We start from the raw sequence: 16,553 nt of genomic DNA on the forward strand, positions 1-16,553 counted from the left end.
ACTAGGGAATATTTGAATACAATGTATACTCAGAGAAGTAATAACTATGGTGGAAATAAAGTACTAGAGAAACTAATGTTTCTCTCTCAGGCAGAAAACAGCAGCTCATGAACCTCCACACCTCCTCACATTTGTAATGGACAGGCATTAGTACAGTGGTTAACATCTTTCATGTTTCCTTAGGATCTGGGGTAGATGAGGAACACTGGCTTCCATAAAACCACATTTTAAGAGTCAGCTACACCCAATGAAAAACACCTGTGCAAAGCCATCCTACCATCTAAAGCTAGCAATCAAACTTTAAAAGTAACTTTCATTGACCAAATAAAGCAAAATTAATTTGGCGTTCTCTAATGTTTCACGGTTCTGAGATAATGAATAACAGACTTTGTTAGGACAAGTATCTAGTCTCAACTGTGTATTTAAAACATGAGAAGCATGCACCATTGATGGGTACATCAATGAATTAAAAAGACTCGTGCTTTTTAGACAGTCACAGCCATCAGGTGCGTGATACTTGGCTCAACTTGAGCAAAAAACATGAAAGCAGTGCTACAGCATACTGTAATCTCTCAGTTATTTCAATTAATGCCTATTATGAGTGTCTCCTGTTTCATGATCTTTTCAAACGAATACATCACCTGCTCTAGAGTTTAAATGTCTACAGAAATACACACTTCTACATAATTAGCTTCAATCTCCCCAGTTCAGCTAACCAGCTGTGCTGCATAAGGGGAATGATCATTTTTTCTTTTCACCTGTGAAGAAACAGGGATGAAGGTCTCCCAGTGGGGATACTTCAGGTAAAGACAGACTGCAGGAAGACAGTGAACCTACTTCATGGAGGGTAGGTGTCGTAGCACCACATCGACAGCATGAACAGGGTTAGTGCTGATAGGTTTGTCTAGTTCCAGAGGCTCAGGCAAGGTTCTTCCTGTCAAAACTTCATGCAGCAAGTGCCAGCTCACCCGAGAAACAAACTTTATTGACACTTTGAAGGGACGATCTTTTCCACCTTCTCCCGGTAATGTCACATCCAAATCCACCTGCGTGGGGGGAAAGCAGCTGTTTAATCTCCAGTCTGGTAGTCCTGAGTTTCCACACCTTCCCATAACTGGACCAGAGACTCAAACTCAGATATTTAGGACACAGCACGTTTGATAAAAGTACATTATCAAATGTGCAAAATAAAGAGAACTGGGTCCTCACCAAGCAGAAGAGGATCATGTAACTTTGTCATCTTGAATCAGAAAACTCTTCATTCCAGAGAAACTGTGGTTTGATTTTTTTTTTAAAAAATCTTCATTGTAAGATAACATATTACAGTCTGTAAAACTGAGCATTTAATAGATTTTGCTGTAGAAAGAGGATACTAAATTGTAGGGGAGGTTCTGAATGCAACTAGTAAATGCATATTTACATACATCGGAATTTGCAGAAAATACATTAGAAGGACTCTATTTCAATACAGATACTTTAAGATACTTTCAGTTTTTCTGAACTCAGCAATATTAGAAATTGGGCTTGTTTCTTTTTCTTTCCTATGAAGCTGCTACAAGTACCATTTTTTTTCTAGTTATCTTACCCCAGTAGTGGCCACAGGAAGCGGATTGGCTGTATAGAGGCTTCTTTTCCCATCATAAACTGGTCTACGGTCCCCAAATATTGTCACTTTAAAATGCTGCACCATTGAGTCCACCACCTCCCTAGAAAAGTTCATATTTACAATGAAGTAGTTTTCAAAGAAATATCAGACTGGAACTGGCTTCCACACCGCCTGTGTTTTGCTGAAGTAGTTTCAACAAACATATTACTCAAGTGAATTATAGAACACCCACTGCTATTGCAAAAAGATGCTTCACATACTTCAACTAAAATAACAGATAAACACTAAAGAATGAAACCATAATCAACACAAATGCTCAAATACTGGAAATAATTTCAGAAAGCGCTAGAAACAGCTGGGGCCTTTGTATAACCTTTGTTACAGCACAACTCTATCTTACTTGACACAACGTTAACTCCCTTATTCTACAGAAATAAAACGCTTTTCTTAAGCATATGCAAAGTAGCATTCTTGCAAAGCAGAAGCTTACTAGTATACTGTTGCCTGACCAGGAAACATTAGCCTAAAGTACTTCGGAAGACGATAAATACTGACTTCCTCTTCAAGCAAAATTAGTAGCAGTACTTTCACCTCTCAGCTGGGATCGGGGTAAGGGAAGAGAAACTCTCTATTTCACAGTTCTTTATGTTACTAAACACTCAGAATCCAAATTCTTTCACTGGCTAAAAGCACGTCAATACACTTGAGCAATTTCAGAATATGTACTTAGCACTCAGTCGTGCTCCTGCACGAGCCCACCTTATCCGAGAACCCCAGTCTGCACTGGTACACCGCTCCCTTCTAACACTACGCACAGGGCTATGCGTGCAAAAGAAATTATTTCGGTAAGTGCCAGCTTGTTGTCACATAATCTGTGACAAAAGCAGAGGGATAAAAGCTAGCGATGAAGAGTAGGAGCAGCAGGGAGAGAGCAAGAGGCTCTGTAAAACAAACCTCCCATACTAGAGTTCTCAGCTGTAGCTCTGCTATTCATCTCGCACATACAGCACGGTTCAAAGCAAAGCGTTATTTACCTTCTGCTTTCCAGTTTACAACACAGCGGAAGCAGTGGTAAAGAACATCGCTATAAAGGAAAGTGAAAAGGAAACAGAAGACACTCTAGATTTTAAATCCTCCCTACAGCTAAAAGCTAATAACGGTGCAGGTGAATTTAAAAAAGTCAGAAACTATTCAAGAACTAAAACCTCTATTTATTCCAAATACAAGCATGCAGACAGGATGCTAGTCACAAACTATTTCAAAATAGCTGAGTCTATGTAAATCCACTGACTTCTTAGAAATAACTGTCACAGCATGCAAAAGAAAGGGAAAAATATATTTCTAAGGAAAACTCTTCAAAGCAGGTATTTCAATATACTGATTTCAATTTAGACTAATGAAAGCCATTCTTCTCTGCGTAATCCACAGCACACTATCCGAAGTCATTTATTCAGCAGATACTATATTCTTTTATTTGGCTCATTTATACAAGCTCTTGGAGTTTTAAACTAACACCTGCCACATTTTTACACAAGTGAAAGTTGGTAAAGTAGTAGTATTTTTAAATAACCAATTTCATGGTTCCCTACTTTGAAAAAACCAATATGCGTGCAAGATTTACCCTCAGCTTTCAAACTACAGCTTATATTAGGATCCATAATTTACATACTCTATTTGCTGTCAAATTTGAAAACAAATTTAGTCTTTCATTTGAAAATATTTGACTATTAAAGCAACTCATTAGGTTTGCTGCCTGTGTTCAATTAGTCTTCTTAGTTTACCTTGACAAAAACCAGACAGCTGCTTCTACCAGTTGGTAACATGCATAGGGAAAAGGAAGCCAGTGTCTTTACTGGTAGAATAGAAAGCTGATGAGCTTCTGGACAAAGTGCATCTGATCTACACCTATACTACAACAACTAAATTTATGCACGAGAAAGCTCTTAAAGCACTTAAAATTAACTCCAGTCTCTAAAAAGCACTTCTGGGAAACAACCAACCCTCACAGAACCGAACAAAAGTCAAAAGCAACAGTTAGGTACTCAATCTGAGACTCGCAGAAGTTATGAAAAGTTGTATCAGCCACAAACATGCTCTTCAGGAAATCATTATTATTTAGGTAAGCAAAAATATTGATCATTTCACACAGAGTTACTTTACAAACTCAAACCTAATGCTGTTGCCTCTCTCCACATGAACTGAAAACTTCAGAAGACACAGCATTTGTCTAAAGCATAACCAACTAAAACAAGCTGTGACAAACATCAATTTTGGTTTTGGAAGCAAGCTTCAAATTACCCTACAAACAGGACCACGAAAGGGATTTTTTTTTTTCCCTTTTAAATTTTAAATATAATTGAGTTGCTATTTTAAAACAACTTACTTCAAATGCACTATTTTCAAACATCTGTAGTTTCTCCCACTGTTATGGAAACAACTAACTACACAGAATCACAAACTGCAATAGCTGGAGCAACCAGAGCTCTTACAGCTTTGTCTCCCTTAGTCTATTTTAATCAAGCATTGCCATACAACAGACAAAAAAAGTGTTTGTGGTCAACAGATTTTAAGTGAAGTGACATTTATCTTCATTACAAGATCACACTCGAAAAGAACCAGACATACAAAACAGTAAGTCAGTTTAGCGCAGTTTATATTTTCCTTGTACCCCTATGAGCATAGCTTCACAAACATTCTTCACTTAACAATACGGTGGTAAATTAACCTTTCATAACAGTAAGATTATATTAAAAGTTAATTCACACAACTATTATATCCCAATTTTAGCGATTTATTAGTTTCCTTTTAATTAATACTTAACATAGGTATTTATATAGCCTTCATAACTGCAGCATGCAGCTAGCAGGGGGAAAAAAAATCACCAGCCAGAATCAGGCCCTAGCAATATGCTATTGTTAAAATGTAAAAAAACAGAGTTGCAGATGAAAGAGGAAAAAACTGCTTTTCAGCTACCCTGAAATTTAACTGATGAAACACATTTCACAAGAAACTAACAAGTAACTCCTCCTAAAAAAAATTATTAGATGCAGAGAAGAAATACAGGAAATACTAAATGTTGTAATCTTTAAAAAGCAAAAATTATTCTAGCTCTAATGTCAGGTTTTCAATTGACTACTCTTGCTGAGGCGGCTTCTCTGGCTCCCAAATTTATGAGGTTTAGGACGAAATACACAAAGACCATATATAAAGAGCTGTACTACCAATCTGTTAAGGCTGAAGAATCCTGCACTCAATACGTACAGTTTGTTGGATCACTAAATAAACAGAGACACAGAATATGAAAATATTCTCTCCATTTAACCAGCAATCTAGAAATAAAGTAGCCTAGTAAGGGATTTAACTGACCCTAATACATAGCAGACATGAAAATAAGATGAGATACAATGTGCTATACAAAATGCTGTAACAACAGAAAAAGGACACAGGTAAAGCTCAAACCAAGTCTGACCATTTCAAATATACTAAGCTGATTGCGTGAAATACCAATTAACAAGGGGAAAACTAGTTTGTTTGCAGTGCTTTTGTACCACTGCTCCTAATGGAAGCTTTTCAGCTGAAGGCTGTCTCCTCCTGTACCTACTGCCAGTATTGCAACCAAAACAGGTAATTGCTTACAGCTATACCATATTTATGCTACCCTGAAGAATGGGGGTTGCTGCCAAACAGCTCACAAATTACTGTAACCACTAATGGCTGGCCCACTTCATAGCATCTGGCCACAACCAAACTGAAGAGAACCTGGAAAATGCTCTGTACCTGTCTCGCAGATGTTTGTGAGAACTGGCACACAGGACTCCATAGCATAATGCTCAGATTTTAAGCTACACAGAGACTATATTTACTTCAGTAGGTCTCTCTGTTGCTTAAAAATTTCAGTATCAGTATAACTTACAAACAAATTTCACCTTCTTACCTGTTCACCCTCCGAGGACACTTATCTGGTTTGATATCCACCTCATAGAGGTAGACATCAATCTTTGGGATTTCAACTTGGAAGCAGTTGGCCAGCAGTTTAATGGGTTTGCCCATGGTGCCATAGCCAGGACGTCTGGGCACCATGAGTAGGGGCTGTGCCCCGACGGGTCCTGCAAAAGAAAAAAATACCACAGATTAGAAGACAAGCACAACAGACAAGCTGTGTTGCAAAGGTACTTCTTGCTTACATTTCAGCAATTTAAAGATATGTAAGGCTCCTTGCATTTGCAGGTACACATACTTGTCTCTCATTGAGACTTACTAACGTACTCCCCTTTTTCAGTCTTAGGCAATTCCCCAAACTGACTCAAGGGTGACCAGGCAGGCACCAGAGCCAGCACACTGGAAGAAGGGAAGATTAGCTGTATCAAACAGTACACATCAAACAGCGTGCTAACCTAATGAGTTCCAAATGAACACTTGCCCATTTTTCCTTCATGAGCCTCCACCCACAGCTAGACTGTTTTACTGATGAGTTTCAGTTTCTGTGATTAGCATGAATAAAATCAGATTTCCGAAACAAACAAAAAAAGTGTGCTTTTCTTCATAACACTTTACTATTGCAGAAAGCTTGACTGCCATGAAAACACAAAAAAGTTTTACAAGTGTTTTCTGAACCCCTAGTAATAACAAAGTTGCCGCAGAATACAAAAATATGGGAGCAGTTCTGGACTGATGTATGTTGTTTGTGATAAGCTCTTAATTTCATTGCCATTATTAGCTTAGTCTTGGAAGACAGATTATTCTTGAACTTTGCTGGCTGAAAATGGATGAATAGTAAAACCATTACCTCCTGTCTAACTGCACCGATAAAGCCAATTGGCCAGAAGAGGAAAGACTAAGATTAAGACACAGGATTGTAAAACTCTTGATTACTTATACATCAGAGAAGAATACCCGCACAGCTGCTCAGAGAAACCATCAAAATCTGCAGTAAGAGATGGGTATTTTGAAAGTCAGCTAAAAACGCCTGTCTAGTAAGATATGTTACATTCTCATCTGGTTATTGATTTGATTTAACTTACTTTGCATAATTTAGATGAGAATCCTCAGCTCAAGATCTGGGTTACTCATGCCTTACAAAACCAAACACAGTAGTAAACACAGTCCACTTTCAAGAATTTCTACTGATATTTCCACTTTAAAAAAATCTATTTCCAGTCAAGAAACAACAAAACCAAAATGCTTTGTAGCCTGAGTTTTAAAAAATTACTCATCGTACAAATGTCATGATTTACAGAGCATTCGATTAAGTTAAAGTTCTCCCCTCTACTCCTACTCAGTGACGCAGATAGCAATTCCAGCCCACTCATTTTCATAGAAGAGTTAAAATGTCAAGTGCTGGTAAAAAAGTCTTATTTGCCTTTTGATTAATCTCCACCATTCCCGGAAAAAAAATCTCATTATCTTGAAGGAAACCTTGTACTGAGAATAGGTGAACATCAAAGCTTAAGTTCTACCGTAATATTTGTCTGGCTCTACCCAGAAACCTACCAAAAAATTCTGAGTGGGCTTGGCTTCAAGCCATAAGATAAAACAAAAACATAAAACAAGAAGCATCATTTAAAACACCCTCACAGACTATGCTTATGCAAAACTTGTTCCAAGCATCTGTTCTCTTAAAATTTTTCTTCATTTTAATACTGTCACACAAGTAAAAGCAGCTCTACAATTTACTCCAGATATATTTTCAGAATATAAGCATATGCAAAAAGTTACTACTAAACATTTGAGTGGCATAAATGACTCAATAGCTTATTTTAACATTATGATGACATACATGCCATAGTTTATATTTAGTTCATATCTGTAGGAAACACCAACAAAACTGCTGAAATAAAGGTAACGTTATAAAGGTTGCTATAGTCTGGTCTGCCCTGTCTCCCCCCACCCCATTTGTTAAAATCACATAAAATGTGAAAACAGTTGCTAAAATCTGCAAGCACAGAAACAACAGCCAGCATGAAGACAATCTTCATGAAGGTTAGGTGAAGAAGCGCATGGGACAGGGAAATCTTTGTCACTATCTCCTCTGGAAGTTGCACGAAGTTGAACTTTTTAACTGAGCACTCAACTACCGGAGAGTGCTGGAGAAGAGATAAATAAACCCCTTTACGGGAATGCTATCCTGTTGTTTACTCCTTTGCACAGCTTAACAGAATCCTAGTGATCAACTGCATAGGGGCAAAAACCTGAAACAGAGAAACGATACTCAGTTACTAATATGAGACAGGGTGCACTTCAAAATCCTGGGTCATGAAAGAAATGCTCTACCCAAAGCCAAGTATGCAAGCAGGCTTCCAAACTCTGCTCCTTGAAAAACAGTGGTGAACAAAACAAGAAAATACCAGTTGTTAGACAAAGGCTTTCTTTAGCCTGACTTGTTCAGCTGTACCACACGTGGCTCCTCAGGAAACAGCTCACCCTGGAGGAAGTTAGAACCCAGATTTTGGCAAACATGAACTAAGTGACCAATAAATGAGTAAGTGCAGGTCTACACACTATTCAAGAACAATTATTTTTTTAAAATTCAGCTGATTTTGCTATCATTTGGTGCGATACACACGCTCCCTTGGACAGGTTAACTTAAAAGCATGAGTATATTGTAATTCAATTCTGCTATCACTGTCCAAATACACTAGCACCCACTCAGAATATCCTCCTTTCAAAATACACTAAATTGCCAGATTGCATGTTGTGAAAGTCTGCGTCACTGGCTTCAAACCTGTGACTCAAAACCCAATAAAACATAAATAACAAACGACGCTCTCTGAGGACAGCTACTGCTCCCGTATCATATCAATGACTCACTCAACCTCATGCCTAAGTCCTGTGTCAAGCTAATGGAAATAAACACAAGAACCAAAAATACCAGAAGTAGTATTATTCTAAATAGCACAGAATTACTATGATTGGCAGACCGATGCCTTCATGTTATTTAACCATTGCAAAAACAAAGTTGTTAAAGTTCCAAAAATCTTTGCAAAAGTGTTACTGCAGCACAGCCCGGCTCTGCAGCAGATGGAGGAAGGCGCAGTCTCCTGGTGCCTCCGGAAGAGCAGCTTTGCACTGCTCAGCTGCCCACAAGTTTTAGAGGAGAAACTTCTTTGTGTTTAAGAAACTATTATGACTCTGCCATTAGAGCATCAGGTATGTACACATGCACATAAACCAAGTCTGTTTAGCATGCCAGAATAGTACTCGGTTCATAAAACCAGATAGGGAAGGTCCCCAACATTGACAGTCAACTGATTTATAACACAGAACAATGAATACACAGATAGGAACTAAAACTGACGCTTCAGACGGATTCTTGGAAGGCTTTTATACAGCAAGGGATTATGTTTCAAGAAGATACAAGATCCACCGCTAAATAACTTGAACCTTCTGCATGTACAGTTACTCATTAGAAGCCATACAGGAAAAACCTGCAGAGAAAATATTTAACTAAACATTTAAATCGGTAATAACACAAGGCAGAAAAAAAAGAATCTCTTCGGGACCTAAAGGTATATCAATTTATAAATTACCGTTCATAGCATTTGCTGAAGTCATTATTCACGAACACCCTTCAGCAATGTTGGAAGACTTTTCTCACAAGTGAATGTTCAATAAACAAGTAGGAGCAAAAGCTCTTACAATATATCCGCAAAACAGACAAACACTAAACCAGGAAAGTTCCATCTACTCCATTTACCAGCAGTGTGTGTGCTGTATACAACAGCACACAAAGACCATGGTTTGCTCCCTACCACCGCTGCCACATTTAGAAGCAGGTATCTCAAATCCCTGTTGCATTTCACAGGGGATTTACACTGGTATTTCCCACGGGCGTATATGGGACATTGCTGTTCCAGCCCAAAGTGCACAGGTTATTGTGCCTGATGCACTAGGCTTGGTAACATGCCAAATAACCTACGTCCCATAACCATGTAGCTCACTGATGGGATGGAAGATACTTTGAATAGCTTTGTTCATATTGAAGCTAATATTTCAACAAAACCCCCAAAAAGATGAAAAAAAGGAACTGTCACTTTTAGAGGGCTTAATGAGGAAACTAATATTTCAAAACAAAGAAACAAACATATTTGTGAAAAGCTCATGCCAATACTACTTTTCAAAGTCTTAAAGTTTGGAGTAACATTAAAATACGGGGACAATGAAATTAATTTCAAGTGTGATTATGTGGCACCTCTGCCAACAGAACCATTTACTCCAACAGAACCTGAAAACAGTGGAAGTTTGCAGTTGTCAGTATTCAGATCCACAATTTGAAAATTCCTGTTAAAGTCAGATCATATTCCAGACAAATATGGAAGTCCCTCAAATGGTTTAAATGAGCTCTGAATCAGAACCTTTTCTTCTGTGGGATTATGGATGTTATAATAAAGATTAAACACAACAAAAATTGACTGCGATTTCTATGGCAATACAGCCAGCAATATAGAACACATCTGGCGTGCATCCAAAGCACAGGCTTGAATCTACCTAGCAACCAAACGAAGCCCTAATCAGAATAAAGCCTGAACAGAGCAGAAACACAGTAACCTGCAAATACTTTCAACGAACCATTTTACAGAAAACTGAAGCTTTTGGCATACAAGAGAGTTTTACAGCATGAAGCAAAATACTGATTTCTAGCAAGACGCTAATAGAAAATACAGATCTCCTTACATGATCCTTTCTTTACAGAAAGGCACATCAGTACCAAGCTTCCAGCAAAAAATTATCCTCTTTCCTATTGTGGCTTCAGTGTTATAAAACCAAAAAATATTAACAGATGATGACTTAATAGATTTACTTTTGTTTATAAAACAGTTCTAAATCTCTAATTGAATGGGTGACTGAACAGCCTTAAACACATGACAGAGGACTTAAGAGGTAAAATATTATTTAAACTCTAGTTCAGTAACACAAGGCAGATTTGTCTAACAGATCCTATCCTCAGGCTGGAGTCTGCACACGGGAAAAAGCTCTCCATGGAGGGGGGGAGAGGATGGAAGGGAGGAAAAAAAAAAAAGATTCCCTTTCAGAGGGCCCCTGGCCTCTGCTTGGATGCAGAGGCCCAGCCTGTGGAGCTTAAAGAAGATCCTATCACTACCAGAAAATAAGTTAATTGTAGATTAAAAAAAAATAGATAGGAAAGATTATATTTAAATGTTGGTTTCAATAATCAAGCTCCTTACTTATGCCAGAAATCATGAATTGCCTTATTTCTGTAGCTGCAGCCTCGCTGGGTGGCATTACATTATTTATGAGTAATGCAATCCACATTTTCTAAACATTCCTACTCGCAATTTAGTTTGTTTTTTTTTTTTTTAAGGTTTCAGATAGTAAGTCATGTTAAAACTCATCAAAAGCCAACATTTGGATGCCATACTCAGTGATAGCCAACTGCACAAGTAAATACGAGTGCGCTAACTTGTTCTATCCTAACGACGTTACAGGAAAAACCGCAAAGTGTTTTGGAAGCATTTACAATAAATGCTTCCGAACCATTAAAAAAATAATCTTATCATAAAGAACTTTAAGCTCAAAAAAGCAGCTTATATCCACATTGTAAAGTTAATACCTAACTACTCTAGGAGAAGAGAACATGACAAGCCACACAAACACAGCAATACTTCTCCCTTGAAGCTATTTCCACAGACCGAAATCAGGAAAGTAAACTGACACAGTCTTCATTGTTGTGTGTAGATACATCACATTTTGCCACCAAAAGAAACCTCTACCAACATGTACCTGCAGTTACGCTAAACCCCCCACTTCATAAGAAAATGTGCAATTCTTAACGCACTCATTTTTATTTTCCCGGTTTCCTATTTACTGTTTTGAAAACTACATAATTCCTTCCCAACACTCACTAACTTTGAACCGCTGCTATGGAGAGCGAAACATCTACCTGTCATTTATGTTTCGAATTTAAGATGCAAGCAGTTCCCCTTTTTCCAGTTTACTGCCTGGAAAGTATCTAAGAGCAGAACACCAAGATCTGAGACACATGGTCATATTACTGAATTTAGAACCACACTACCAGAAAGCCCCTTACAGAATAAAACACAATTTTAACAGTGACTAAACAAAAGTTCTTTAAACAGAATACTAAAATTTACTTTACATGCTAACAAGTTTTGCATGTGAACAAAATTAAAAGCAGCAATAAATTCATGACAAATTCCATCGTTTTCAGAAAAATGCATTAGAGCACAAAGAAATGAGTCTTCTATGACTGAAGGACATTAAGAACAAAACTGACTTGCATCCAGCTATAAATTTTTCTTCAATTAAGAGGTAAATGCTTTGCATGACAGTTTGGTTATACAGTCTAGTCTAATGAGAGAGAAAAATTACTTCAGTTATCAAGCTATCTCCCATCACTTAGCAAGCCACCCTGCTTGCTGCTACTTCTCACTCCAAATTCAATACAAGTCTTAGGACTATCAGCTGAATTTTCACATTATCCAGTAAGATTGCAAAACATCAGTTGCAGGCTGACTCTCAGCTCTCTGCTGTAGGAATCGGCTGGAGTTAGATACAGTGGGAGATAGTGGTTGGATCAGTCTTGTTTAAACACATACCAGATGTGTCGAAAGGCATATAAGCCATGTATATTTCTGTCATTTCTTTCAATTTCTACTGGAAATTAGCTCAAGAAGTATCCTGACACCTTTACCACTAAGGAAGTAAAGCTACGAGGATGAAACAATTTGTGAAGTTTGTATTGTGAGTCAAACAGCTTCCACTGCAACTCCAGAGGAAAACTTCCATTATATCTCACATCACACGTGTTCTGGAATAGAATAACTTTTGAAGGCACTTATGATTCATTCCCCTTCCCTCCTCTACCCCACCCACCAAAACGTAACTTTTAGTGGTCCTCCCAAATCACTACTCTTAACACAGAGAAAGCAAATTCTCAGCATTTTATCTGCCCAAAGTTTGTATAGAAAAGCAAACAGAAGATTAAAGATGTCTGTACTGCTCCATTAAAAACATACCATACTACAGTAAAAAAAAACCAAACCAATTTCACACTTTTAACACAAAAACCTGTAAACTTTGAAGGAACAATTTATGAAATTTAAATGAAGACATACATGGCACTCTGATTTGACTCGATTATACCACAGAACATCCTCAGTTCCACAGTAGCACTGTTTTAATATACCTGCCTTTTGGAAGTTTACTTAATGCTCTCCTGGTGGAAGCGTGATGCATGACACTGAATTTGATCTGTTACTGAGAGCTGCTTTTACTTCGCTTCACCTTTTTTTTTTTTTTTTTTACAGCGAGTATTTCACTGCTATTCCCTAGTTTACTTGATTTCACCATAACCTGCACCCTGAACAGCTGGCTTCACATCCTTCTCCTACTTTAAACTGTGTTCACGTTACGTGAACTAGACGAGGCATACTTTCCCGATTCCATGGGCTAAGCCTAGCGCACAAATAGGAAGACATCTACAGCACTGCTTCACCTAAAACATCCTGGCACACACTTCCACGCTTTACTCCAGGTATACTCACAACCCTATCTTTGTTTCCCCGCTCTGCTCATTCTATCCCGTATGTTCCCTTCACACACAGATAAGGAAGCACATCTCAATATCCTTCTACCTTTTATGACAGAACTTGAACCCTTATTTGCTCCGCCAAGGATGGTTTGTGTCGTCCTGTACCAATACTGATGTCTGACAGCCAGAAGGTTCCCCGAAACACGGAATGTTAACATCGCATTTAACACTTCCACAGTGGACGTGGAAAGAAACTTCCATTGCGCTGAACACAGCGCTTAGCGGGCCGAGCCCATCAGGAGCACCGTCTAATAGCGTGCTTTGCTAAAATCTAACATATTGTAGCCTAACAACAGGTAAACTCGTATCAAAGAAAAACTAAGAGGTTTACGGGCTACTCTTGCAAATCTATTTCTTATCATGAGACAACTGGAATCGTACCAGGTTATAATTAGAGTTTACTTAACACGCACAGTTTATGAGCATACTGTCTGAATTCCACCAGATTGCTAAAATCCAGCATCCTCCTAAAATAGTTTCAACTCCATCATATACCTCATTAAGCAAGGACAACAGCTCAGGTGGCAAGTTTTCCTGGCCAAATCCATCATTAACTTAAATCTCCATGTAAGTTACAACGGTATCTACACACACAGAGATGAAAACGTATGTTTTGCATTGACACCTTCAGTCTCATACTTGTATTTTCACTTGCTCTGGCTCCTCTTTTAGTGACAGAAATGGAACTCCCAATAACTTTTGACATTCCCTTTGCCATCCAGCTACATCACGAACCGCCGATTAAACACTGCCCAAATCTGAACTCTCCCTTCCACACTTCTGTCAGACTTGAGGATCAATCCTTTTGATAAACTGGAGCAGAAGCTCCTTCTCCAGCTCCCAAAATACATTTTAAGCACAAAGTTTATAAATACTAAGCACGTGCTTCCCATGCAAAAAGGCCCAAGCGGCTGAAGGCAAAACCGTGAAGATTTCGGGCTGGCCGCCGTGCAGCAGCACTCCCGAAGGCACGCGTAATTGGCCCTAAAATTCTGGGGCCCGGCGAGTAGCCGCACAAGGGCTGACCGTCTCATCTCGGGCAGGCAGAAGGTGCTGAAGCGAGCACTTGGCGGTGACTGCCTGCTCTGGAGGCAAAGCTTCGGTTTCCGAGGCGGTCTCTCAAAGACATCACCGCAGTTACGAGATTATGCAAGCTGGCCTACAGCCGCTGCCTGGGAAACGCTAGTTATGAAATACAAAAAAAAAAAAAAATTAATTCCCTACTATCTTCGGCACAGGAAAAGGGGGCAACAGAGCAGGACGCGGTGCCCGGCTTATCCCCGCTTACCGGAGCGGTACCACAAGGGTTTCCGCGGTTCCCCCCCCGGGCGGCCGGCGGGACACAACTCCCGGTTCCCCCACCCCCCGCCCCAGAGAACCCGCACCTCCCGCTCCCGCCCTTCAGCACACGCCGCTCCGCCACCGGTAACCGGGAGGCGGCGGGCGGGGGTGAAGCGAAAGGCGCGGTGAAGCCCCGCTCCGGCCCAGCGGCGGGCGGGGAGGGCTCGGGGCAGGGACGGCGCCCGGTGTCCCGTTCCCCGCCTCCCCCGGCCCGGCCCCGCCGGTCCGCCCGTCCTCACCTGCGCTGCCGATTTCCATTCATGGAGCTGGGCGCAGCCGCTGAGGGGCTGCGGGATCCGCCGCTTACAACCGGGCCCGGCGGCCCGGCTCGGGGTTAAAACGCTGGGCGGCGGCGGCGGCCCGCCCCGCTCCCCGCAGGCCGCGGCCCGGCGCTTCGCCTACGGCCGCCCAGGAGCTCCGCTCCGCTCCCTTCAGGCGGCGGCGGCGGCGGCGGCGACCGGAGGGATTCCCCCCTTCTTCCCCCCCTCCCCCCAACCCAACCCCCCCGGGCGGAAGTTGCGTGGCCGCCCGCAGCCCCGGCTCGCGCTGCCGCTCTGCCCCGCCGCCGCCGCCACCGCCGCCGCGCGCGCGCCCGCCCGCCCAACCGCCGGAAGTCCCGCCCCCGCACGCCGGACTAGCCCGCATTTTTTCCGGGGAGGGGAAAGGCGGTGCTTCCGGGAAGGAGGCGGGGCCGGAAGGGGCCGGTGCCGCCGCCGCCGCCGCCGCGGCGAAGGCGGGAACCGGCGCGAATCGCTCCGACACGGAGCGGGGCGAGTCCGTCAGTCACCGGCGGAGAGCGGGTCCGAGCGGGAGGGAACGGGGGGCTGACCGCGCCCCGGGACCCCGGGCCCGCACCCGCCGCCTTCGCCGGTGAGGGCCGGACGCGAAAGCAGAGGGCCGGGGCTCTTCCCCGCGGCCTGAGGGAGGAGGATTTTCGACTACGGCTGGAAACCGTCACGGCGGCCTTCCTCCTCTCCGCCGTCCTCCTCCTCTTCCTTACAGCCCGCCGAACGCGGGCCGCGGCGCTGGTGGTGTGCGGCGGCTTCTCGCAGTTGTAGCCCAGTCCTGAATAAATTACGTCACCCCCCTTTTTTTTTTTTAATCCTCACCAAACCTACCAGAAAAAAACAGCGCCTCAGCCTTAGTCACACTCAGGAACGTAGTGCTCTCGCCAGTTATTTATTTCCCCCTTTACAGGACACAGCGACGCGCTGGACGGGAGCTCCAGCAGCTGCCGGCACGTTCCGTGAGCGCTGCCAGGAACGCTGGCGGAACACGCGCGTTTCTTCCTCTGCGCCGAAACATCTGGTAACGTGCGGCACGTATCATCTGCGGCGCTAAGGTGACTGACTGGAGGGGACCCTGCGAAAGGGCACTGCGAGAACATGGAGGGGAGAGCTGCAGACTGGGCCGGCAGGAGGGCGAAGCGCAGAGCGAGGCAACTGTAGGCAAGGCTAAAAGACTAAACACTGCTGCAGATGACGAGGGCGCGCCTGTGAATATGCCGCCTTCCTCCCGCAAGGCTTTAAAACGGCCTTCTCGGGGAGCGAGATGTAAAGACATCTTACAAGTGTACACTCAACTGATTAAAAAAACTGATAACTAAATGCACATTATCCTTCGACATTCCCATAACAACCAAAGGATTGACATCAGGCTCGTGTTTATTTTTCCCATTTGCAGATAAGTAACTAGGGTTGATGAGAAGAATAAAGACTATGATTCTCTACATCAGCATAAATTCAGAGCATTTGTCTGCCCTTTTCTTAGATTTTGGCAGTGTTTTTAACAATGTTTAGTACCACTTTGTTAAGAGATTTGCCACCAAACAACCAGAGGGTGAAATGAGCAAAACAATGTGTGCACGTGGGGAAGCAATTCAGATGTACCAGGCTCGGCTCAGCACTAGGTCAGGCAGTGGCACCCTTATCTCCATTTCCTCTGCCCCCAAAAGATAATTTTTTGGTAAGAACAGTACATTGAGACTTGTCCAAGCAGGTCTGAACCTGCTACTCATTATGAAGAAATAACGTCACC

At 41.9% G+C, this 16,553-nt stretch overlaps 1 protein-coding gene across 3 annotated transcripts in view; it reads right to left on the minus strand.

The window, feature by feature from the left end:
* The window catches only part of AGO3 (argonaute RISC catalytic component 3), a 44,918-nt gene extending 29,952 nt beyond the window's left edge, over positions 1–14,966 (minus strand). For 2 of the 3 annotated variants that reach the window (XR_012653104.1, XM_075047255.1), the window contains exons 1-4: positions 14,756–14,966; positions 5,541–5,712; positions 1,586–1,706; positions 838–1,046 (exon numbers count right to left, since the gene is read on the minus strand). Coding sequence is in view for 1 of the 3 variants with exons in the window: in XM_075047255.1 (XP_074903356.1) it covers positions 838–1,046; positions 1,586–1,706; positions 5,541–5,712; positions 14,756–14,774 (521 nt within the window). In the remaining 2 variants the exon portion in view is untranslated. Of the gene's footprint in view, positions 1–758; positions 1,047–1,585; positions 1,707–5,540; positions 5,713–14,755 lie in introns of those variants that run through there. The other variant, XM_075047256.1, reaches the window with a different exon arrangement.
* Between the last annotated feature and the right edge of the window lie 1,587 nt (positions 14,967–16,553).

This window comes from Buteo buteo, chromosome 16, assembly GCF_964188355.1.
Source record: "Buteo buteo chromosome 16, bButBut1.hap1.1, whole genome shotgun sequence".
Lineage (NCBI taxonomy): Eukaryota > Metazoa > Chordata > Aves > Accipitriformes > Accipitridae > Buteo > Buteo buteo.